Source organism: Zootoca vivipara, chromosome 4, assembly GCF_965207765.1.
Source record: "Zootoca vivipara chromosome 4, rZooViv2.hap1.1, whole genome shotgun sequence".
NCBI classification, from domain to species: Eukaryota; Metazoa; Chordata; class Lepidosauria; order Squamata; family Lacertidae; genus Zootoca; species Zootoca vivipara.
In genome coordinates, this window is record NC_142587.1 from 25,812,181 (window position 1) to 25,838,758 (window position 26,578).

The following is a 26,578-nucleotide window of genomic DNA, read 5'->3' on the forward strand; positions in this document are numbered from 1 at the left end:
GTCCACCAGGAGGACTACATTTCCCACAAGGCGTTAAAAAAGAAAGAAAGCGAGGGAAAGCGCCGGCCAGTCGTTCCGCTGTGCTCCTTCACGCTGAGAGTTGGCGGCGGCGGCGGCGGCGACTTTTGACGGGTGAGGTAATGGCAGAGGGTTCGTTATGGAGCAGGGGCGGAGCCCTCCGTTCTGGTTGGCTGTGGGCGGGGCGCGAGCTTGGCTAGGCGGTGCCTCCGAGGGATTCTATTGGTCACCTGAGAGAACAAGGAAGGGAGGCGGCGTGTAGGTGAGGAGGATGGGGACGTGGCTCGGCGGTGGTGGGACCTTCCCGTGCAGGTGAGGGGATGCGAGGTGGGACCGTGGGGAAGAGAGAGGAAGAGCTATGTCGTTGCCCCCCCCCCCGGCCGCCCTCCTTTCCGTCACTTTCCTATTGGCCCTGACGAGACTGAGGGATCCAGGTTTGCGGACAGTTAAAATGAAAGAAGGAAGAGGCTCCGAGACCGGATCCTGAATCGCCTTCGGCGGCCCATCCTCGCGTGTGATCTCATGACACGGTGCATGCACACGATTTGAGTGGCAGTGCCCATCAACTTTACAGCCGGGGGAGGGCGAGGCTGGACACATGGGGCTGGGCAGCCCCCCCCCCCCAATCAAGTAAATAAATAAAAATTACTGACTATAGTTGCGTCACAGATACTGTAACTTGGTTCTGCCTCCACTAACATAATGCATGCCCCACCCCCCAAATAAATCCTGGTTACACCTATGCTTGGACCCCCTCCAATGTTTTATTGGGCGGGGGCCCTGAAGTGACCTCAGCCCCTAGGAGTTGGCTCCTAAGGTGGCGTCATAAAGGAGGCAGTGCTGGACCCGCGTTTGTTGTTGGTTGTTTTGAGTATGGGACCAAAAGGTGGTTGTTAGCGAGTTGGATCCTCCCCCCCACACACACACAAAAAAGAGGGGTGCGGAGGGGGGGTGGCCTCTTCCTCTCTCTCCCTCCTCTCCACCAAATCTCCAACATCAATCTCTCCCTTCTGCTGGACGTTCCCTCCCCTGCACTTTAAAGCAAGCTTCCTTGGGAGCTTGGGAAGTGGATAATTCATAATTTCTTCCTTCCAATGGGCGGAAAGGATATACACCTTTATGCACCTTGGTCAGGGCTGATGTAAATGATCTGCTATAACTAGTGTTTTAATTACTGTTTCATAAACGCCTTTCATGGGACTAGATGTTCTCTCATGTATATGTAAGTAGTTGGTGACAGCAGCCGTCAAGGTCATTGGAATACTACTCCCTGGGGTCCATAGATGTTTGAAGGGGATGCTGAATTGAGCCATAGCTCCAGCACAATCTTTAATCTACCCTACTTCTTCTTTTCCTCGTATTTAGTGAATTAAGTACATATTATGGAAGTAAGGAATGTGATCTTACTGAGGAATAAGTCTTGCTTGGGATTACCTGAAAACCTGGAGCTATCCTTGACAGGATTGATGGACCTGAAGTTTTAATGGCTATCCACTGCTGTTTAACACACTTGGCAAGGGCACTTGAGCACACATTTGCATGTCCTTATTTTATATGTATAGATGCCTCTGGAAAATTAAGACAGTGTGTACATTGGGATCTCACCAACACTATGATCAACCATCCTAGCATCAAAGTAAAACAATAACAGGTTTTTTGGGAAGAGCAAAGAGCAGGAGATCAAGGAGCTGTCCCAGAGTTCCACAACTGAGGTCTCCAGACCACTCCAGAACAAGATTTGCAGCATCACATATTCCTGGCTATTCTACAGAACAAAGCCATGCCACAGCCCTTGACTTTAATGAGTTTACGATCTATGTAGACCAGAGAGATTTGGAAAGGAAGAGGTCAGGGAAATGTTCACTGTTGTTGACTGCAAGAAGGAAGTTGCTTGACAAGTAGAGAGCATAAGGTGTTGCAGGCAAAAGGAGGAGCACAATAACAAAAGCAATGGAGGTGGGAGAAGTCAAAGGGAGGGAAAGTACAGTAACTGATGGTTTGTGTGGAAGACATGGTAACTTGTAAGAATTACAAGGACATAGTGGTGGTAGAGAAAGATGAGAGAAGAGAAGCAGGAAGGGTCCTGAGATTATATGGTGCCTTTTCTTCATATTGTTCTTTTTTACACAGCTAAGTTAGTTACTAGGAAATTAAAATATTGTAATCAATTGTACTTTTATTTATTTAACAACATTTAAATACTGCTTGATTGTAATGAAAAAGAACCTCTCAGTAAGTAGCCATTTTACTTTTTTGTTTTGAAATGCAGAGTTGGGATCATCATTTATTGTCCATATAAGAAGATCAAGCAACCATCCCATTAGTGAAAAGTAATTGAAGAGTATTTGATATAATTCAAGGAAAATATATTAAAATATTTTTCACTAGAACCTCTTTCCATCTTGATAGATGTTAGCCAGTGCTATGTTTTGGACAAAAAGCAGACCAAGAAAGAAGATGTTTTTCATAAAAAACAATGTAACCTTGAAGAAAGAAGAGTGTGCAGTGCTTAGGTTATTTTTATCTCCTGATTTCTGGAATTTGAATTCATATTTGGTTCAGTGGTTCAGCAGTATACTAAGAATGACAACTAATTTTTATTAATTGAGCACACTGCATATATATTTGACATGCAAAAAGCATATGATGGAAAGTTTGGAATAATTTTTAACTGCTTTCCTATGGTTGGTAATAATTGGACCATGAAGGCAACTGGATTTATTTCCTTATGGGTGTTGGCTTCATTGTTTTGCTGTCAACTAATAACACCTGTGGAACATGAGGATATAGTGAAACATGCAATAAAGCTGCATCGTGGTAGAGGAGTTACACAGAGGAAACAATGGCTTGTAGAAAACTGCAGAAAGCTATCTGGACTCCTGCGTCAAAAGAATGTGGTTCTCAACAAACTAAAAAGTGCAATAAGAGCAGTCGAAAAGGACTCAGGGCTGTCACTTGCAGAAAGAACTTTTCAGGTCCACACATTTGAAATTTTTCAAAAGGAACTGAATGAAAGTGAAAACTCTGTATTTCAAGCAATCTATGGACTCCAAAGAGCTTTACAAGGTGATTATAAAGATGTTGTGAACATGAAGGAAAGTAGTCGGCAGAGATTGGAAGCTTTGAGGGAAGCAGCAATAAAGGTTAGTTCTCTCTACAGTTGAAAATTTAATGTTCTAAAACTAAAGGGTGTCAAGGTAGCTACTGTCTATAGATAGGTTTCAACAAAGTATTAAGTTGGTTTCAACAAACTTGCCAGCTGTGCTTGGTGGAGGAGGGGGAATCACACCCATCGCATTAATTTTGAGATAATGCTTTGCTTAGGGTGGGCTTCCTCAACCTCGGCCCTCCAGATGTTTTTGGCCTACAACTCCCATGATCCCTAGCTGGCAGGACCAGTGATCAGGGATAATGGGAATTGTAGTCTCAAAACATTTGGAGGGCCGAGGTTGAGGAAGCGTGGCTTAGGGCAATATCTGGTGTTAGTTATACTCTTGAGTGTTAAGTCTGTTTATTTCAATGGTTCTATTCTGAGTACAGTCATACCTCGGTTTAAGTCCGCTGCGGCTTGAGTACTTTTGGTTTAAGTACTCCGCGGACCCAGAAGTGTTTTCTTCCGGGTTTCGCCATATGTGCATGCGCAGAAGTGATCTGTGCGGTCCGCGCATAAACAGAAGTGCTCTATCGGCGCTTCGCACACACGCGCTACCGCCGCTCAGTTTAAGTACTTTTTGAGGAGCAAATGGCACCCCGGAACCAATTAAGTACTTAAACCGAGGTACCACTGAGTGGTACCTCGGGTTACAAACGCTTCAGGTTACAGACTCCGTTAATCCAGAAATAGTACCTCGGGTTAAGAACTTTGCTTCAGGATGAGAACAGAAATCGTGCTCTGGCGTTGCGGCGGCAGCAGGAGGCCCCATTAGCTAAAGTGGTGCTTCTAGTTAAGAACAGTTTCAGGTTAAGAACGGACCTCCGGAATGAATTAAGTTCTTAACCAGAGGTACCACTGTACAGTTAATAAATAATGGCTACTGAAAGGAGTAAACACTGCATATGTTGAGTGTCCTTATTATAAAATGGCCTTTCTAAGGATTTCACTCAAGCTACATTGAGGAACTAGAAGCTGAAAGGCAATTCAAGGACCTCAGGAAGCTTTGTTCTGCAGCTTTTTAAAAGTTTTGTAAGAAATTTGACAAAATAAAATGTTCATCTTGTGAATTTCTGCTTTGAAAAAATATCTTAGAATTTTTTTTATGAATTCTAACAGGAAGAAACAGAATATGTTGAACTTCTAGCAGCAGAGAAACACCAGGCCGAAGCCCTGAAAAACATGCAGCATCAAAATAAAAGTTTATCCATTCTTGATGAGATTCTTGAAGATGTAAGAAAAGCAGCTGATAGGCTTGAAGAGGAAATAGGAGAGCATGCCTTTGATGACAATAAGTCAGTAAGTTTAGAGAGGGATTTTTATAACTATTGAGTTCTGCTACTTACTATCTTATATAACAATTTATCAAAAGTATTCTTAAGTATTTTTATGTTATGTTCTCCAGTTAAGTGTCTTATTGGCAGAATAAATAAGAAGTCTTTCATTTCTTCTTGTTGCAATATAAATTCTAATTTGAAATCCAATGCAATGGGGAGAATTCCAAGACAGCAACTGCAAGTTTTCTTCAGTGGTGAGAGACAAGAAATACATAATAGCTTATATGTAACTCACATAACTGTAGAAATTCAAAGTAGGAAAACTAGAAACTTTTAGAATAAAAAATGGCAATGTAACAGTTACAGAAAATTGATATCTCTGACCTAGAAGTTATTAAGGCAATACAAACAATTTATAAAAATTGAAATCCTGGTGTTGTAAGAATAGACTAGATTACTGCAACACATTATATACAGGGCTGCCTCTGAAGACTGGAAGCTTCAGCTGGTGCAGAATTCAGCAGCTAGGTTGCTCACTGGGGCAAAATGGTTTTAGCATATTAAACCGATCCTGGCTTCCGGGCCCAATTCAAAGAGTTGGGTTTGACCTATAAAGCTGTAAACAGCTAAGGACTGCAATACTTCAAGGACCACCTCTCCCCATAGAAACCACATTGGAGAGGTACCCCTTGGAGGTTTCTTCAGCCACAGTCAGAAGGCTTCCAGGGCCAGATCTCTGCCCACAGAGAGGGAGGTCCACACTGTTCTGTGACCTCTGAGGATGAGACCATAGGATTGCTTGCTCATTATTATTTTTTCCTTTTAAACTCTGAAAACAAACAAAAATATAATAAATAGATGACAATAATGAAAAATGTTTGCTTCCTTGATAGGTGAGGGGAGTGAATTTTGAAGCTGTTTTAAGAGTAGAAGAAGATGAAGCGGATACTAAAAGAAATATTTCAAAACGGGTAGTAGAAGATGATTTGGGTTTAAGCATGCTTATTGATTCCCAAAACAATCAGTACATACTTACTAAGCCCAGAGACTCTACCATTCCACGTGCGGATCATCATTTTATAAAGGTAATGTATGTAAATAGGGCTGAGCATATTAATAAAACTTAAATTAAGAGTATTGTCTGTATACTTACATTTCAAAGACAGAAATATAAACAACAATTGTGAACATATTAAAATTATTTGCCAATACCAATTTGTAATCGTGTTATATCTAGGTGTCAGGAACTTTGTATTGCTGTCATATCTTAAAATACTACTGGGTTTTACCAAATTAAAAATGCTGCTATTGAAACCTGGCAAAAATGGCAGAAAATAATAAATATGAACTTCCTCTATTTCCGAGAATTCAAAATTGCAACGTTAGGTGCTACATTGGACTGCAGTAGCTTGTATGATTATCTCAAGATCCTTCATTCTTTTATTTGAAAGACTGCGAAGCAATTTCTTAGACCTTGCCTTGGATGGTTGTTATAGACATGATTCAGCCACAAATTTGTGTTTGGCACCAGGAGTACGTTCAACAGGAAGATAATTTCCATATACAATGTAGCTGTTTGATGTAGATATCACTCTGCCTTAACTGAAAGAGACTTCTAAATAGGCTCCATTATTAAACATGTCAACCTTTTTACAGTCCCATTATGTATATATGAGAATTCTGAGTTCTGGTACTAAAAGTGGTATAATATACTACTAATTTAAAAACCTTTAAAACCATCTGGTTTTAATGCAGGAAAAAATCTAGTATTGATCTAGGGATCCAAGTCAAAGCTCTTTCCCATCACCCTCAGTTTTGCGGAAGCTGAGTTGTATCTTTGAGTTGCCCTTGACACTAAAGGCAGCAGTGAAGTCCTTGCTCATATAGGAGTTCCTGTGTATGTAAGAGCTTCCGATCTGAACTCTGTACACCGTAACTACAGGTTCTTATAGAGCGGTACTGGGTTAGTTTTTAGTGACAGCTGGTATAAAAAATGAATTTAGAATTAGTGATCTGATTCCATTCACAGCTATGGGAAAAAAATTATACCCAAATAAGAATGTGATATGCCCCTAAATCAGGCATCCCCAAACTTCGGCCCTCCAGATGTTTTGGACTACAATTCCCATCATCCCTGACCACTGGTCCTGTTAGCTAGGGATCATGGGAGTTGTAGGCCAAAACATCTGGAGGGCCGCAGTTTGGGGATGCCTGCCCTAAAATGTCATTGCACCCTGGGCTGCTCATCCAGCTCACAAATGAAACAGAACAGTTGTGAAACCAGCACAGTACCAACAAAGGGCAATATTAGCAGTGTTGTTTTTTTCCTAAGAGAAAGGTGCCGGAATGCACATCCCTCAGCAGAACCCACATCAGAGATCCTCTTTGGGCTTGGGTGCGGGCGAGATCTCCTTGCCAGCGAGAAGCTTGTTGAGGCTGCTCAGCTGAGGCAAGAGGAGCCTTCCACACCGCAACTGACCAGCTTAATGCCCCCCCTACCCATGCACCTCTCTGGCTCAGCTGAAGTGTGGAGAGGCTTCTGTGCCTCAGCTCACCAGCTTAATGAGCAACCCCCCACCCATATGTCTCTCTGACTAGTGTGAGCCAAAGCAGCTCGGGCCTTGCTCAGCTGAGGCATGGCTTTCCCACACATCAGCTGTTAGCCAAGAGGCTGAAGAGCCGCAGCAAAGCCCTGCTGTGCTTCCAGCTCATGAGGAAACCCTCTACAGAGCCCTCCTCATGAGCCAGGGGTGCAGTTAGCTTTGCTGGTCAAATCCCCCAACTTCTGGGGCCCAGCTGAGAGGTGACAAAATGCCATTCTGGTAGGGGGAAAAGCCTTGTGTATTAGGAGTTAGCCAGAACAAATGAAAATCACTTATAAGGACTAATGACAAAAATACTGTATTTTTGTTGTTGTTGCTTTTAAAAAATGTTGGAATAAGCATTTCCCAACTGATATTAACACCAGCTTTATCTCCATTTCATGCTTCATATGTGTAATGAGTGATACTTTTAAAAATCTCTCCCAGGAGGTTTCACTCTCTTGGAGAAAGAGCAGAGGGAGAGCATGTGAGCCCAAGGCTTGCTCCTCGTCCCACTCAACTCCAGGTAGTGTTTCAGGAATGCAGTGTTCCCTGAAAAGGCCCAGTGATGATCCATGAAACCTCTTCCTTCCTGGATCAGCAGTATGTCCCCTTGCTTTGCATGTTGACATATGTGTGTGGAACATTTTTATTTTATATTTGTTTTATTTATTAGGATATTGTCACCATAGGAATGCTATCTTTGCCTTGTGGATGGTTATGTACAACAATAGGATTACCAACTATGTTTGGATACATTATTTGTGGAGTACTCTTGGGGCCATCAGGATTAAACAGCATTAAGGTAAGATTTTGGAGAGGTACAATGTCACATAAGCTGATATTAATTAATGCACCAGGGCTCTTCCTCCCCCTCCCCCCCCGGCAGTCCTGTACAGCCCCAAAATCTGTTCTGGAGAGGTAAGGGCATTAAGGGGCTTGTGTATGCTTTCCTTATTGTGGAAGTAAAGTGTAAGCAGATATGTATAGCATTACTGGACTTCTAGTTACTACTTTTGCAGAAGTTGACTATATTTTGAGACAATTAAAAATACTTACCTGTGGCAACTGAATAAACTTGTGTTTTTCAGTCAATTGTGCAAGTAGAGACGTTGGGAGAATTTGGTGTATTCTACACACTGTTCCTCGTTGGCTTAGAGTTTTCTCCGGACAGATTAAGAAAGGTATTGCTCCATAAAATGTATGTGCATCAGCATTGCAAATAATCCAAGAGAAAAACAGCATTTTGGATTGTTCAAATTTGCATGATTTTAAAAAAAATGTTGCTTGACTAGCCATCAAAAAATTTTTCCCTTAACACCTATTTTTTTTGAAAAAATATATACAGTTTGCAGGGGGTTATCTTTTTTGAAAATAAACATGTGTTCTCCTAGAATACATAGACACAGAGACCTAGTTCTCACTGAGGTGGCAGATTTGTGTTTGGGTTATACCACTTCAAATGGCAAGTGTGGGCTCAGATGCTCTTCTGTACAAAAGAAAATCCTTGTACGTGGAAAGCTAGCATGTTGGGGAGAACACTGTGTCTGTAATGGGTAGGATTCATATTTAGGGCATGATTGGCCCCCCAAGTGCAAAGGCTGCAGGGACAAAAAACAGCTAGAGACTGAGAGAAGAGAAATAATTGCAAGTGCATTATAACTGGGCAAGTCAGAAGAGCAGTAAGGTGGATGGTACACAAACAGCTCTGGGAAAGTACCTCTGGGGCAGTGCAAGAGTTTTGAAAGTCTGAAAGTGGGGTAGGCAGAGTGGGTGGTGTTAACCTGGCAATTTAATATTGCTCTTCTGCCTGGGTTCTCACCAAGGTGGCAAACCTGTTTATACCATTTTTCTTTCTTCTCACTCCTTTTTACATTCCCTTTCCACTGACCTTCCAGCTTGCGCTCTCAGCTTTTAATTCTTTCCAAGCTTCTTTGCTAGAGCATAGCTGTGTTCATCACAGTCCCTTTAACACTTTGTTGTGTTGTCATTCCACATCTTGCTTTGCCTCCGGACTCCACTTTGGGAGCTGTGAGCTGAAAGAGACCATCAAGCTACTATAAATAAATTTTATATGGGAATGCTTGCATGCTAAAGAGTTATTGCCTTACTGACAGCTTATTTACTGTTTGAGCACAAGTTAACAATTTACTCAGTATTGCAGGATTGTTTGTTTGCTGCTTGTAATAATATATATCCTAGCACCTTTTTCAGTTAAACATTGAGGACAAGGGTTGCATTAACCAGGTGTGAGTTTCCCAGTTCATAATCTATAGCATAATATAATCTATTTGCCGGGGAGGGGGAACTCTTCTTCTTTTTTGGAATTCATATTGTTAAATAGATCCAGAAACAATGACATTTAAGAACAGTTTGGGTTGTCTAAAGAACTCTCAGGATTTATATATTCTGAAGCTGTTTTGCATTAAATTTTATCATAAAATTTAAAGGATAAACACAGTTGCAATGTTGAAATAGTATTATGCTAATCTAAGTGACCATTATTCTCAAAGGTGTGGAAGATATCCTTGCAAGGACCCTGTTACATGACATTCCTGATGATTGCGTTTGGCTTACTGTGGGGACACTTGCTACAAATTAGAGCAACACAGAGCGTTTTCATTGCTACTTGTTTATCATTATCAAGCACACCATTGGTATCCAGATTCCTTGCAGGGAGTGCTCGGGGAGATAAAGAAGGTAGGTGGATCCTTAACCTACTGAATTCTTCCATTTAATCTTAGCCCTGACACATGGGCAAAAAGAACTAACCTTAAAAGATACTGATGAACTTTTGATTGTTTTAGAAGGGCGCTCTTAACTATCAGTTGACTTCCAGTTAAATAATGAGAGTTTTGCATAGTGATGGTCCTGACCCTGAGTTCTTTACCCATTAAATTATAGGATCCATTTATTTTTGCTGAATTTTCCAATTGCCCTTCACTTTTCATAGTATTCTCTAGCTTGGTACCCTCCAAATGTTTTCAGCTACAACTTCCATCAACCTTTGTAACAATGGCCAATGGTCAGGAATAGTGGGAGTTGTAGTCGAAAGTGTCTGGAAGGCTAGATTTGAGATCCAGTGCCTTCCATGCAGTTAATAATTTCTGAAGATTCTATTCCTAGTTTCTCAGCTGATACCTGAGTTAACAGAACTTATCCTGCAGCATGTCTAATCACAGCACTCCATAATGCTTTCTGTGCGAGATAAGTTGGTTTCTATGAAATGCAAGCCTCAAGAGACATGTATGGTGATAGACTTCTAGAAAAGCATAGATGCGGGCTTTAGATATAATCTATTGAAAACATAAAAGCTTGAGAATAAGACATCTTCATAGACTCCTGCTAATACATCTGCATGTGTAGCTTTATATTTTCAATGGTATTTTGTCATCTGTCTGGTATGATGAACGGGCTAATTATGGAACTGAATCATGAGTTGCGCACAGCTGTTGCAGATGAGAGCTAGAGGAGTTTTTCTTCCTCTCCCATAATACTACAAACTGAATTGTAGGAGATTCAGGACACCCAATAGGAAACAATTATTTACACAGCACATAGTTAAACTACGGAATTCACTGCCACAAGAGTGTGGATGGTCACCAACTTAGATGGCTTTTAGAGGAAATTAGACAAATTCATGGGGGATAAGACTATAAATGACTACTAGTCATGGAGATATGCTACCGTGCTGGACTTATGGTGGTGTGGGCAGTTCCCCTGCACAGGGCACTGAGCCAAGCGGACACATAATAATAATAAACCAATATTTATGCTGGTACCTACTCAAAGTTAGGCCCTGGTCAGGCAGGTGATTGAGTTTCTGCAACTGTGATGTAGTGCACTTGAGAGCAAAATGGAAGGCAAGAGGGGGGGAGGGCACCAAATAAATATTTAGGGAGCCAAATTTTGTCCTTGCTCAGGGTGCCATATGACCAAAGTCCACCCCTGTATGCTACCTCCACGTTCAGAGACAAGACAGCATGCCTCAGAATGCTGGGGAACTACTGGATTTGTAAAAATTTCCAAGAATTTTGAAGCCACAAAGAAATCCATACCTTTTTTTGGGGGGGGGGAGTGGGGAATGGACATTTTCAGAAAAAAATGCAGTACTTTTAAAAAGTACTCTTTGCATATTGAAAGTCAGTTTGATACTTTAGGAACATAAAATACATTATGCATAGCTTCATTTACCATAGAAATATGACTGGTATATTAAAAGTTGATTTTATTCAGACAATAATTACTCGTTTGTTTTTTAAAGTCTTTGTTACAAATGGAGCTGCAAGCTGCTCAACTGTCAGGAAGTTCATCTCTATGATTTTGCAAGCTTATGTGGAGCAGGCAAAAATAAGAAGAAAAACCATCAACATTATTGTGAAACAAATGACTATTCTGAAAACTATTACGTCTTCTCCAGTCCTCCACAGTGTTAAGCAAACATAAAAAGAGCTGAGAAAAAGAGGGGAGGAGGAACAAAACTTACTGAACCCCACGTGAAATTTAGTCTTTATTCTATCAAAAAGTTTTGGTTTCTTCATATTTCCCATCATATTTATCATGGACATCTAAAAACACAAGGTTTGCCCAAGTTGAAACAAGCTTCTGCCCTTTCACATGTCAGTTTATTTCTTGTTTTGGTGTATTTCAAAACATAGACCAGCTTCTTTCATGTGCTACAGAAGAGGGAGGAATCTGAAGTAGGTAAGAGACAGGAGGTGTCAGAGGCTGTATTGTGCATAGGTCTTGCTACTGTGTTGCAGGAAGGTTATGCTTGGCAGAATCCCAGATGCTCTGTTAAATTTGTTGGCCAATAGGTTCTGTACTCTGCAGAAAGTAAGCTTTCCTCATCAGGCCCTAAGTGTCCTGCTTGTTTTGTAATGCAGTCAAACACAGAAGCAGTGCGGTCATCACGTACCTTTCTGTCCTTGAATCGTGGATCCAACAGATATGCAGCAGCATAAATTGCATGGCAACAAAATTAAGTTGGAACTTGGCTTGTACAGTATTTGTATTGTACTGGCTTGTATTTTGGGGCTCAAAATGACCTTCCCATTGATTTGCCATTCAATAATAGATACAGTATTCTGAAAGTCATGCCTTCTTGCACACAGTTTCTTAGACACTCATTTTATTTTTCTTTCTGTAATACTTTCACATGTATGAGTTTGGACCAAATAGATATTATATAACAAGTTCATGATAAGTGGCAAATCATTATCAAGGAAACAGACACTATTAATATTGCAGTTCTTGAACATATTTAACATCTGCCTCTTTTTTTTTAATCTCCCAGGAGATATTGATTACAGCAGTGTTCTGCTTTCAATGTTGGTTATGCAGGATGTACAGCTTGGCTTATTTATAGCTGTTATGCCAACTCTTATTCAAGCAGGTGTTGGCACACATTCCAGGTAACAAAGTTCATTTGTTTGCTTTTATTCATTACATTTTTAGCCTGCCTTTCCTCCAAGGATTTCAGGACTGTGTACATGGTATGTTAATTTTCCTTCATGCTGCATGTTTCTTAAAGTGTGAATGCAATGAAGTGTTTTATCATACATCTAATAACTAATTTACTGTTGACATTCATGGTACATAATTACTTGCTTTCCATGCTGCAGTTCAGAGGTGCAAAGGAATTGGAAATATAAATAAATTGGAGTTTCTATGTCAACTTTCTTTTCATTAGTCCAGCTTCTTAACCTTCAAATTGCTCTTTGAACTTCCCTGAGTTTGATGTGTAATTTCCTGAAGAGGGGCTGGCCACAAAATTGGTACATGCTATCATTTGTACATGCATAGGGCTTAGATGTTAAATACATCCTAATACTCTTTATATTGTAACTCAAATTTCAATTTAACCCGGTTCTAAATATTTTTAGTAGCTCCTTTAGTAGCTCTTTTTAGTAGCAGTTTTGAATGGTTCAGTATACCAGCTGGATTCAAAATGGTCCAGTGGTATCCAAATATAGATCAAATTCAACATGGGCACTGCCATGCTAAATTGGGCAACAGTAACTTCAGTGACGTCCAAATGTTGGTGCAGGTTACACAGTTCAGTCTGACATCTGGATTCTAAATGACACGTGACAGTATCCAAATGCAGGCCAAACACATTCCCCGTTCTCTGGAACCATCATGCCAAAGTGGGCAGTGATATTTTCTGATCCTTTGGCACTGGTGCAGTGTGGAACATTTTGGTTCACCATCTTGATTCAATATGGCAGCCAGTGCTAAATATAGACAAAAAACTGGGTCCTCCTCCTCAGGAACTTTCACATGATATCTCAAGAGGCATTCAAATGCTTAGAGGGCAAACAGGCACACCATTTTCAAAAATATTTATTAGATAAGGCTCAACTTTTATTCTAGCTTATATATTCCTGAAGTCTGCTTTTTTTATTTTTAAAGACCAGATGTGGCTAACCTGTGGTTCTCCAGATGCTATTGGACTCCAACTTCCATCAGACCCCTTCAGTGTGGCCAGTGATTAGGAATGATGGGAGTTGTAGTCTAACATTTGCAGGAATTGCAGGTTAGGAAACTGTAAATGACAGGTACAGATTAATTGCACACATTTTCCTGTTTAATAAGAAAAATCATTTTAAGAGAGCTTTTAGAATGACACTGAACTGACTTTTTGTTCTTTTTCTCTAGCACCATCAAGGAAATACTGAGAATATTGATGCTGATTGGACAAATCCTCTTTTCTTTGGCTGCTGCTTTGCTTATATGTCTTGTTTTAAAGACTTATCTAATAGGACCATACTACCGCAAGTTGCATACGGAAAGCAAAGGAAATAAGGAAATTCTAGTTCTGGGAATATCTGCTTTTATGTTTCTTATGTTAATGGTAATTTTTCCAAATATTTCTTTATTTTTAACTTGCACATGATATGGTGATATATTAATTTTGAAAATAATTCCAGGAGAAAATGCAGATTTCATTCATGGACTCTGGCTTCATAGGTGAATATGTAAATTACATAAAAAATTATGTCAACAAATTTAATAACTATCTTCATATGTAAGTTTTAAATGAATATTGGACCAGTCAGAAAGCTGGCTGCTGATAAAAATGCTTGTGCATAGCTTAAAATGCTTGTCCATACATAATCCTAGCTTAAAATTCCTTAATTCTACAGCTAAAGTTCCACCCATATAGCTGCCATTATTGCAGACATCATGGCCTGCCATGTCTGAGTCAATCTGGGTTGTCTCTGGGAAGTTATATCAACTTGATGAGAAGGAGATATGTTAAATCTCCTGGTTGCCCCCCCCCCCCGGTGTTGGCTGGTACCCATTTGGGCCAGTAGGACAGATGACAGGGAGGTCAACAGCAGGTGGCGTTAGAGCCAATGACAGGCAGAGCCAACTTCATTTCTGTTAGGTTCTACAGCTAAGACTAAGGAGGAGGAAGCTGATTGGCTATAAGAAGCCAGGCAGGTGGGGTTGGAAGGTAACTGCAGGTTAGAAGGGAAGAGCCAAATGTTAACTGATTCCATGTAGACTAGTCATTTCATGCAACCAGGTAGGTTGAAGAGATGAGTGATGAAGAGGCATAGAAAGATACAGAATATAAGCAAATACTTTTATGCTTTGACTGGATCTTATGTTCATTTTTACTCTTCAGTTATTTGACATGCATTAGATCAGGTGTATCTAATTGTTTTGCATTGCCTTTGGCCTCCCTTTCTTAGAAAATAATTGTTCTCTCTTTGTTCATAACATATTATCCATTCAGACAGTTACATCATGCATCTAAGAAAGTGCACTGTTGCTCAGGAAAGCTCATGCCACAATAAACTAGCCTTTTAGATGCAGGAAGACACTTTGTCCTTGCTGCTACAGATTTACACAGCAATCTCTCTGTATTATAAAACAAGCTTCTAAAAGCAAATATCTTGGTGTTAAGGCATTTTCGCTGAATGCACTAGTGTTAGATATGGCATAAAAAGTAAGTTTGAAAAATTTATATACATTTCTTAAAATATGTACATGGCCACTTGCAGTTAGATCATTGCATTGCCATCCTAAATACATTAATATGGTTAGTTTCCTTTGTTTGTATTTAATGAGAGACACTAGTGTGACTAGTTTGGATTTCAAGTGGATTTACTACAGTGAAATTGTGTTTAGGAAATCAAAGTTGGTAGAGACCATTTTATAACTCACAAAAATATTACAATTTTAGAAGTCTTAAAATTGCATATTTCCTCTAACTTTAATTATTGAAATTATAGTGTTTTCATTAAATAAGGATAGTGTTATAAAAATTTGCATGTAATATTTAATTTTTAAGCAAGGTGGTTAATGAAAAGTTAATTAACAATAGACACAAAATAGTAATAAAAATATTTTCCACCCCCTAACAGGTCACAGAGCTATTGGATGTTTCGATGGAATTGGGATGTTTTCTAGCAGGAGCACTTATATCTTCTCAGGGTCATATGGTTACTGAAGAAATTATGTCCTGTATTGAACCAATACGTGACTTCCTTGCCATCATATTCTTTGCATCTATAGGTAACGTATTACAAAAATATATACATGATTATTATTTTTACCAGCATAACAGCCAAAGGGAAAGGAATGTACATTTGTAATAACTAGGATAAATTTCCATTGCATTGTGCTTGTTGCAATTTCAATTGCATTGTGCTTGTGAAGCCTATTGGCATCAATTGGTGATGGTGTGAAGGCACAGAATGTTGTCTTCAGGTAGACAAAACTATTGAACTAGACTCCAAAGAACTATGGATCCTCCAGAGTCATTAGGCTTATTCTTGATCTGCAACCACCATGATACATGACAAACTACCTATGATATTAAAGTGACATTCAAGCAGTTTGTGATATGGCATGTGGAACTGTATAAAAAGAAAAAGAATTGAAGATCTGGATTGATAAAAGTTCCTTATGTGAACCTAAGTACTGTAGCTCTTTATGTCCCAGAGGGAAAGGGGAGTTGTCAGTTTGAAACTGAACTGAAACATCACACAGCTCAGGGACTGGAAAGAAGTCCCAATAGTTATAGGAGCAAAGGGGACATGGTATTGGGGAGCAAGGTGACTCAAGAAATTGGAACCTATGTAACATCCCTCAAATCAGCTTCTATACCTGAGGACTGGAAAGTGGCCAATGTACCACCAATTTTTAAAAAGGGATCCAGGGGAATCTTGGAAATTTGGGCTGGTTAGCTTTATATGCATGTCCCAGGAAAACTTGTGGAAAGTATTCTTAAATATAAAATGGCCAAGTATATAAAATAACAAGTTGTTGCTAAAGCAAAACCAGCACGGCTTATACAAGGGTACATTCCATCTCATTAACCTATTACTTTGAGTGTCAACAAGTATATAGACATATATGATCCAGTTGCCATAGCGCATCTGAACTTTTAAAATGCTTTTGACAAGGTACCTCATGAAAGACTCCTGGGTAAGCTTAGCAATCATTGACTAAAAGGCAAGGTCCTCTTGTGGCTCAGGAACTGGTTAAATAACAGGAAGCAGAGAGTACGAATATATGGATAGTTGTCCTGATCGAGGAATGTGGGAAGTGGAGTTCTCCCAAGGATCTGTATTGGGCCATGTTCACAAGCAATGTAGAGTTAGAGATGAGCAGTGAGGTGGCCAAGTTTGCAGATGATTCAACACGGTTTGGGGGCGGTTGTGAAATGTTTCAAAGGGCTCTCTTTAATGAGCGAATGGGTGGTAAAATGGCAAATGCAATTCAATACAGTGGAACCTCGGTTTATGAATTTTCAGTTTACGAATGCCGCAGACCCATCTGGAACGGATTAATTCACTTTCCATTACTTTCAATGGGAAAGTTCGCTTCAGTTTATGAACGCTTCAGTTTATGAACAGACTTCCAGAACCAATTGTGTTCATAAACCGAGGTACCACTGTATAAACAAGTGTGAAGTGATGCATGTAGGGGCAAAAATATCTTAATTTCACATATGCGCTCATTAAGTCTGTGCTGGCAGTAAGTGACCAAAAGTGAGACCTTGGGTCATAGTTGATAGTTCAATGGAGATTGTCACCTAGTAACATCACTGAAAGGATTTTTTTTTAACCTAATTCAGGAACAACCAGCTAGTAAGCAATCACCACTATGCTTTAGAGACAGCATCTACAGCAGACTCTGTAGGCTGAAATACTGCATCTGGTGGATGGTACTTCCACTTGAATTATGCAGCCTCTCTAATATCATGGGTAAAATGAAAACATCTAAAATATTATTCTTTAATATGGCATGCTTAACTCAACAACAAGCTTTAAGAAAGATTCCTGTCAATATTTCATCACTGTGCTCTTTTATAAATATTGCAATGTTTAGAAAAAAGTCACAATAGCTGTAAGATGCTTCTTTTTCTCTTGCAGGCCTTCATGTTTTCCCTACGTTTGTAATATACGAACTCACAGTCCTGCTGTTCCTTACACTTTCAGTGGTAATAATGAAGGTATATCTATATATATAGTCAGTTCTTTTGAATAAAATTGAATAAGGTTGATATTTTGTATTACGTTACTATGGTGACTGCAACCCCATTCCCTGCAACTGGTATTCTGTGGCTTAAGAATGCTAGATGAAGGACTCAACTGATGGTTTTTTTTCCCATAGGAACCTAACCACGGGTTTCTATTTTACAATGCAATCCTATCCATGTCTACTCAAAAGTCCTACTGAATTCAGTGGGGCTTACTCCCAGTTTTGTGAAATTAGGACTGCAGCCTTGGCTCTGGTTCAGACTGCTGAATGCAGATTGTGGGAATGCAGTAGTAATTTATTAATCATTACTACAGTGGTACCTCGTGTTACGTACTTAATCCGTTCCGGAGGTCCGTTCGTAACCAGAAACTGCTCGTAACATGAGGTGCGCTTTCGCTAATGGTGCTTCCCGCTGCTGCTGCGCCGCTGGAGCGCAACGTCCGCTTGCATCCTGGGGCAAAGTTCGCAACAAGGGGCATCTACTTTCGGGTTAGTGGAGCGCGTAACCTGAAGCATTCGTAAGGGGGACGGTACATAACATGAGGTACCACTGTATCTGTCTTAGTCAAAGAAACAACAGTAAGATACCAATGTGAGATATATAGGCTGAAATTCTATTTTAAAAAATATAATATTTAAAAAGTTATCAGATTCAGTTATCAGAACAATTGCCCAACCACAGAAGATTACTCAGATAAAATGTCAGCAATGACAGCAGGAAAACTTAGCAACTAAATGTCTGGGAAGAGAGAAATATATTCACATAGTACTGAAAAGATATCTGCATCAGTGCCAGGCAAGCCTCCCTAATATATTATGCTTAATATATTGTTTTGATCCATAATAAAGCACTAGATTGGCTTAAAATATACAAAGAGAAACTATATTTAATCCCAGCAGAAGTGTACAAACTGCTGAAAGAACTGCAACTCACAAGCCCAATAAGCTTTTTTCTCTTATTTCATATACATTTGTTGAGGGTTTTTTTACCAGACTGCAACTTTTCCAGAACTATAAAATTTAAGCAGGCATTCTAAGTTGAAGCACATGTTTGTTGAAATTGATGAGAAAGAATTGTGTCCAGTTCTTTCAGTAGTTGTTCCACCTAAGCAACAACTTTCTTATTAAGTCTTCACTACTGCCTACCGTAGCGCTTGCTGATCAGAAGGTCAGCGGTTCGAATCCCTGTGATGGGGTGAGCTCCCGTTGCTCGGTCCCAGCTCCTGCCAACCTAACAGTTCGAAAGCACGTCAAAGTGCAAGTAGATAAATAGGTACCGCTACAGCAGGAAGGTAAATGGCGTTTCCGTGTGCTGCTCTGGTTCACCTGGAATCACATGACCTGGAATCTGTACACCGGCTCCCTTGGCCAATAAAGCGAGATGAGCGCCGCAACCCCAGAGTTGGTCACGACTGGACCTAATGGTCAGGGGTCGCTTTACTTTTACCTTTACCTTTACTGCAGCCAACCGCATTGCAAAAAGCTTCTCCTGGGAGCTGGAATGTGGTACAGGAGTTGCAGTGGAATGGCAAAATTTGTTTGGAATCTCCAGAGTTTTCACTCATTCCACTCACACTCAACATCCCCTGTACCACATTCCTGGTCTCACCTATGGGATGCCTTGGCCCTCAGCAGAGGCTCTGGAAGGCACAGTGTGTCTGCAGTGGAAAAAAGGACAGCCTTATTGTGTGAGCAGCTTTCTCATTGTTACAAAGCTGAGATACAACCCTAAACACTTTAAATTTAATCTAGTATGCTGTGTAAAGATTACCTAGATTACAATCTGACCTGTTCTGTTCTGCTAATCAGTATAAACTAGATAACTGTGGTTAATGAAATAACTTCTTAACATTACTTTATTTTAAGTAGCATAAACTTTCCTGTTTTTTCCACTGCATTGTTAAAAACATTCTCTCTCAGTTTTTCCTGGCAGTGCTTGTCCTTTCTGTGATTCTTCCAAAGAGCAGTCAGTACATCAAATGGATTGTATCTGCAGGCTTGGCTCAAGTCAGTGAATTTTCCTTTGTCTTGGGAAGTAGAGCACGCAGAGCGGGTATAATTTCTCGAGAGGTAAGCTGTGACATCATAATGCCATTTCACGGAGAGCCAGGCTGGTGGTGTGGTTAGAGTGCCAGACCTAGGGGTGAAGGAGAGACCACAGTTCAAATCCCCACACAGCCATAAAGCCATTTCACACTTTGAAGCATGTAATAAAACCATATGGTAAAATGGTCAACTTAAGGGATGTTGAGACTGTATGCTATACACAGTTGTCGGTAGCTTCTTTAAGCTTCCCCCCCCCTTTTTAAACAGAAACAGCTTTGGAGTCTTAATGCTTCATTAGTAGAAGAAAGGGAGGGGGAAGAGTTGGTTAACTTTTTACCTCCATTCTATTTCCTTTTCAAACCCACCCAGCTGTTTTCCCCCTTGCAAAACAGTGGTAGGCCTGCATTCCCCACCCATGGGTAGAAACAAAAACTTCAGAAGGGAGAAAAGATTCTAGCTCCTGCATTTGCTTTATCTTGCAACTTCCCAAGGCTGTTTGGGGGTTCATTCTTCTTTAATGGGAAATTTGCACAAAAGTTTCATTAGGCCATGTCAAATGCATGTGTTCCAAAAGCTGGACTCCACCAGCCTCACCTTCTAGTAGCATTTTAGCTGTAGATTGACAAATATTACAGGGCATGTTGGATGGGTAATAATTAAAGGAATAAGAAGGCGTGGCTTGCCATAAAATGTTGCTTGTTGCATATTGAGCTTGGTGGTGCTATCTTCCAAGTCCTGGTAATAGAACAATAATGACAATCCTTTTCTTTTTAAGCATTGTGTGATGATCTACTTGTGGGATTGAATAAGTATCTGCTGCATAAATGGGGTGGTAGGTTACATTTTTTCTAGTTGCCATTGTCTTAGTTACCTTCATGCTGTAGCATCAGAAGCAGCCTAATGTTTCTGTGACTGGGAAGCCTAAGGCTGGGTCCCAGACTGATAAAGAGGACTGCTGAGATCTTAAAGAGTTTTCATTTTGAGGTCCGTAAGCAACCTCTGGTAAATGAAACTACATTAATAATGCTTACAGATAATGGGCAACCCAGTGGAGCAGTTTCAGAGCCACTTGATAAAAAAGAGATTAAAAAATAGGGTGAAGACTATCAAATGCCTGTTACACTGTTGTACTATCTTCATTACTCCAGTAACATTTACTTCTTCACCTGATCTCTCAAACTCTCTTGTTGACATTGATCTGTCTGTGTGTTTGGGTAGGTAAAGATGTCATGACTTCTCCAGATGGAACTTTTATGACCTGCTAGTTCTGAGTGTTATTTTAGTACAAGAAAAAATTCCACCCATTTAAGTGATGCCTTTGAAAAGTATTGTGACAAAATTACTCAAAGGCTGCAACATGGCAAATGTCATTATTGGGGGGGGGGTGGATTAAGACTATCACAAGTGTGCAAATATAATTACGTCATATAATGTACTTTGCATGCATAGGAGCATGGTTGGGAAAGACCGTTGCCCAAGACCCTAGCCTAGAGCCACTGTCAGAATAGAAGACACTGGCTTTGGTGGAAGGATCTCTTTGAATACTTTAATGGGTTTCTGCTCAGATTACAGGTAGGTAGCCGTGTTGGTCTGGATCGAAGTAAAATAAAAAAATTCCTTCAGTAGCACCTTAAAGACCAACTAAGTTTTTATTTTGGTATGAGCTTTCGTGTGCATGCACACTTCTTCAGATACAGTGAAATGGAAGTTTCCAGGCACTTATGTAGAGAAGGGGTGGGGAGGGGTGGGGATGGGGAGGGGGGATCACTCAGAAGGGTGGTGGAAATGGGTGATTGACTGACTGATAGCTGTTGATGACCGCAAACGACTGCAAATGGTTTTGCATGAAAAAGCAAGGGTTGAGATGGCTGAAGATCGCTTATCATGTATAATGAGATAAGAACCCGATATCTCTGTTCAAACCAGGTCCCTCCATGGTTTTGAGCTTGGTGATAAGTTGCAATTCAGCAACTTCTCTTTCCAGTCTATTTCTGAAATTCTTTTGTAGTAAGACAGCTACTTTGAGATCTTGTATAGAATGTCCTGGGAGATTGAAGTGTTCTCCTACTGGTTTTTCTGTCTTCTGGTTCCTGATGTCAGATTTATGTCCATTTATCCTTTGGCGTAGGGTTTGGCCTGTTTGTCCAATATAGAGAGCTGAAGGGCACTGTTGGCATTTGATGACATACACAATGTTAGAGGATGAGCAATTAAATAGTCCTGAGATGGTATGTTGGATGTTGTTGGGGCCAGTAATGGTGTTGTCTGGGTGTATGTGGCAGCAAAGTTGGCATCTGGGTTTATTGCAGGCTCTGGTACCAGTGTCCATGTTAAGTCTGGTGGTTGTATTATTGTGGGTGAGGAGTTGTTTAAGATTGGGTGGCTGTCTGTAGGCAATGAAAGGTCTTCCTCCCAGAGCTTGAGAAAGGGAGCGGTCATTGTCCAGGAGAGGCTGTAGATCTCTGATGATGCGTTGTACTGTTTTAGCTTGGGAGCTGTATGTGATGACTAGTGGTGTTCTGTTATTTTCTTTTTTGGGTCTGTCTTGCAGCAGGTTCTCTCTAGGTATCTGTCTGGCTCTGTTGATCTGTTGTTTAACTTCATCAGGTGGATATTTTAGTTCTAAAAAGGTTTGCTGTAGATCTCTTAGGTGAGATTCTCTGTCTGTAGAGTTGGAACAGATGCGGTTGTAACGTAAGGCCTGGCTGTATACGATGGATTGTTTGGTATGTTTGGGATGGTAGCTAGAAGCATGTAGATATGTTTGTCGGTCAGTTGGTTTTCTGTATAAGGTGGTGTCTATACGTCCATCCTGTATTTTTATAGTAGTGTCCAAAAAATGTATTTCTTGCATAGATTGGTTCATTGTTAGGTTGATGGTGGGGTGAAAGTCATTGAATGTCTGGTGGAAGGTTTCCAGGGTCTGTTGTCCATGTGTCCAGATAATAAAAATATCGTCAATGTATCGCAGGTACAGGAGAGGTTTGAGTGGGTAGGAGTTAAGGAAACGTTGTTCTAAATCTGCCATGAAGATGTTGGCATACTGTGGGGCCATGCGGGTGCCCATGGCTGTGCCGCTGATCTGGAGGAACAGGTCATCACCAAATTTGAAGTGGTTGTGGGTAAGGACAAAGTGGCAGAGTTTGGTAGCAAAGTCCGCTGTGGTTTTATCTGAAATGGTGTTCCTTATGGCTTGTAAACCATCATTGTGTGGGATGTTGGTATATAGAGATTCCACATCCATAGTGGCTAGTATAGTATTGTTAGGAAGATTGTTCAAATATTGTATTTTCCTCTCCTGGACAATGACCGCTCCCTTTCTCAAGCTCTGGGAGGAAGACCTTTCATTGCCTACAGACAGCCACCCAATCTTAAACAACTCCTCACCCACAATAATACAACCACCAGACTTAACATGGACACTGGTACCAGAGCCTGCAATAAACCCAGATGCCAACTTTGCTGCCACATACACCCAGACAACACCATTACTGGCCCCAACAACATCCAACATACCATCTCAGGACTATTTAATTGCTCATCCTCTAACATTGTGTATGTCATCAAATGCCAACAGTGCCCTTCAGCTCTCTATATTGGACAAACAGGCCAAACCCTACGCCAAAGGATAAATGGACATAAATCTGACATCAGGAACCAGAAGACAGAAAAACCAGTAGGAGAACACTTCAATCTCCCAGGACATTCTATACAAGATCTCAAAGTAGCTGTCTTACTACAAAAGAATTTCAGAAATAGACTGGAAAGAGAAGTTGCTGAATTGCAACTTATCACCAAGCTCAAAACCATGGAGGGACCTGGTTTGAACAGAGATATCGGGTTCTTATCTCATTATACATGATAAGCGATCTTCAGCCATCTCAACCCTTGCTTTTTCATGCAAAACCATTTGCAGTCGTTTGCGGTCATCAACAGCTATCAGTCAGTCAATCACCCATTTCCACCACCCTTCTGAGTGATCCCCCCTCCCCATCCCCACCCCTCCCCACCCCTTCTCTACATAAGTGCCTGGAAACTTCCATTTCACTGTATCTGAAGAAGTGTGCATGCACACGAAAGCTCATACCAAAATAAAAACTTAGTTGGTCTTTAAGGTGCTACTGAAGGAATTTTTTTATTTTACTTCTGCTCAGATTGTTTTTCTTCACAGAAATAACACATTTTGCTTCCCAATTTTTAGGTCTACCTCCTTATATTGAGTGTGACTACTCTAAGCCAATTGCTCGCACCAGCACTCTGGAGAGCTGCGATTATGAAATGCGTACCAAGACCTGAAAGACGATTAAGTTCCTAAAGTTACTTAGTACAAATCTTTCATGAAGAAAGCATCTTTATAATCAACAAATGCAGAATTTCCCACACTACATAGCCTGAATTTGGGAGGAAGAGCTTGTGTCCCCCCCCAAAAAAAGCTTTATTTCTTTTACAAAAAGTCTGCAATTCCAATAACTGACTGGTGTGCCTTTTTGTGAGAATCAGGCAGAATCCAGCACTGCATAAGAAAGACACTGATCACACAATGGGACTTCCCCAACATTTCTTTCCCCCTATGGTCCTCCCCAATCATTCCTGGAGTATCCCCAACTTTGTGGAGCAGATTTTGAGGTACACGGGGGCTGTGGGAGAGGAAAGTGAAGTCCCATAGTGTGAGCAGAAGTCTATTCCACTTGCACATGTGTAGTGCTGGATACAACCTGTTATTTACAGTCAGTGTAGTAAGTTTAATTAACATTTATAGTGCCTGTGGCACTGTTAAAGAACTATGTAATAAGTTAGTATCCAAATCTAACGGCCACAATATATATATATATTCAGTGCTGTACAAACTTTAATTTTTTTCATTCAAATATAAGCTTGAAAACTGCTACACCTATCAAAGGACTGAAAGTTAATATGCCTAAATTTACACTTAATTGATGCATTTTAAATAGTTATTTGTAACATTGAGCTGTCTCTCTTTTTTTGACAAAAATGTTTGTTGTGATCAGAAATGACTTTTTAGTATGAATAGTAAGAATTTATTGTGTTGATCATGTTAATAGTTCAAAACCAAAACATAGACATTGAAACTAAATTAAAACTATTTTTGGAAGATACGTTTAGGTTTGTGTTGCTTATTTATATAGAAAGAAGGGAAAAACTCAGAATCTAGTCACATTGAATAAATACTGGAAAGTCCATGTCTTTAATTCTTATATAGACACATACTAAATGGTGAACTATTCCACCTTATTTGATTCCAAATCTAATATTGAAAATGTGATTCTTTAACAATCTTAGTGGTATTCTATATGTAGCTATAGTGGCTCTGAGCAGCTTCCCAAAATCCATACTTTGTTGCTGCATGTGCTGTGGCCAGTGGCGTAGCAAGGTCAGGTGGTACCCGGTGCGGAAAATTTCTTGTCACCCCCCCCACACACATTGAAATTATTAAAAGAAGGAAAAATAAGATACAGTTGCAAGTGTTATTTTCTGGTTTATTTACTTAACATTGTGAGCATAAGCACTTAAAACCTTTTTTCCTAACTTTATTCTCTGCAAATTTTGAAATCACATCATCAAAATCAATTCCTTTTGCTACTTTTGGAGGAAAGAAACACCCCGTGACTTAGTTGGTTTTTAACCACTGGCCTAGAACCAAGTAATGCCCAGAGAGAGAAAGATGTCTGCCCCCTTGCTCACGACCAGTCCAGAAGGTGGCCTGGCCGGTGGGCCAGCTTCCTCCTCCTCTTCCTCCCCAGCCTCAGGTTTGCCTTTGTGCAGCTCAGCATGGCTTCCCTCCTGCTCTGTCTGCTATGTACCTCATTGAGGGAGTCCCAAAAACTGTCAGGTGTAGACAGGGAGCTCTCTGACGAAGATCGCGGCAACTGCGGAGGAAGAGGAAGAAGTAATTCGGGTGCCATATGACAGCTCTTTCCAAAATATAAAAACCAGTATCATGAACATTAAAATGCTAAAGACAAGCAATTAAAAAGCACAACCAAACATTAAAACTCAAGGCACCCATAACTGAAACAATATAACATTGGTGTAGCTAGCCGCTCGGGTGCCCGGTGCAAGGCACACATCCTGCGGAAGGGGGGCGCTATGTGGAGCCTCTCCGCCCCCTCCCCCTCAGCTCTAGGGTGGCTGAGGGAGAGGCGATGGGCAGACACAAGCCCACGCTGCTGTTTCAGGGAGCATTGAGCCTGCAAGTGCCCAAGCCACCACGTCACTCCCAGGAGAGCAGTGTGGTTCACGTGCTGCAAGCCCCGCAGTAAGTGCTGGCCCCCACGGTGTGGCGCCCAGTGCCAGCCGTGTTTAGTTACGTTTGTTGACGCAATTAAACAGTTTTGTGAGCCCAATTTTATTTCATTTTTTAACTCAGCTTTTTGTCATGTTGCCACCCCCTCAATGATGAGACCCTGGGCACCCCGCACCCCGTGTTTCTCTGCCACTCAACAGAATAAAATAAGGATTTAATGGAGAAGCAAGATCTGTTGGGTCGTAGATCCTCTGCTCAGGTTGTACTTGTGCAAATAAAACCATGCATCCTGAAGACACCACGGTCTCCGCTTACCTTCATTCCAAGGAAACTCAACCTGTTTCAGCACCTCCATTTTTTTTACCCTATAAGTAATAACGTATTATTAGTTCTCAGTCCTCCTGAATGTGGAGTAATGGCTTGTGTCTCCATTTAAATTTCATTCCTTATTCCTAAATCGATGGAGAGCTTGGATCCTGCTTGGATTCCCCTTTTGGGCATCTGGCTGGCCAGAGTGAAAACAGGATTCTGGACCAGGTGGGCCATTGGCCTGGGTGTCCGTTTTTTTATTTTACTTTTTAAAATATGGCAACCCTATTTAAAGGCCCACCACCTCCAATTTATGCGTCTCTTCCAGGCCACTCCTGGAGGGACCCCTCTTCCATTTCCTGAAGCTGTGGGACAAAAAAAGAACGAAAATAGCAACACAAAGAAATCTGAAGGACAGAGCAGGCCA

General features: G+C 40.7%; 1 protein-coding gene across 6 annotated transcripts; it reads left to right on the forward strand.

Moving 5' to 3' along the window:
* The first annotated feature begins 3 nt into the window (after window positions 1-3).
* Window positions 4-25,049, forward strand: SLC9D1 (solute carrier family 9 member D1). Of its 6 annotated transcripts, none has more exons than XM_088668594.1 (14): window positions 4-132; window positions 2,288-3,161; window positions 4,289-4,468; window positions 5,340-5,531; window positions 7,705-7,833; window positions 8,120-8,212; window positions 9,542-9,728; window positions 12,325-12,442; window positions 13,689-13,884; window positions 15,407-15,557; window positions 17,423-17,502; window positions 19,452-19,601; window positions 20,353-20,409; window positions 23,779-24,694. In XM_088668594.1, the coding sequence occupies exons 2-13, from the start codon at window positions 2,649-2,651 to the stop codon at window positions 20,380-20,382; spliced, it is 2,019 nt and encodes a 672-aa protein (XP_088524720.1). In that variant the 5' UTR covers window positions 4-132; window positions 2,288-2,648; the 3' UTR covers window positions 20,383-20,409; window positions 23,779-24,694. The 6 variants fall into 6 exon arrangements, with proteins under 6 accessions (XP_088524720.1, XP_034970224.3, XP_088524721.1 ...); XM_088668595.1 differs by having other exon boundaries at window positions 47-137; XM_088668593.1 differs by lacking the exon at window positions 4-132 and adding an exon at window positions 218-330.
* Window positions 25,050-26,578: the final 1,529 nt, after the last annotated feature.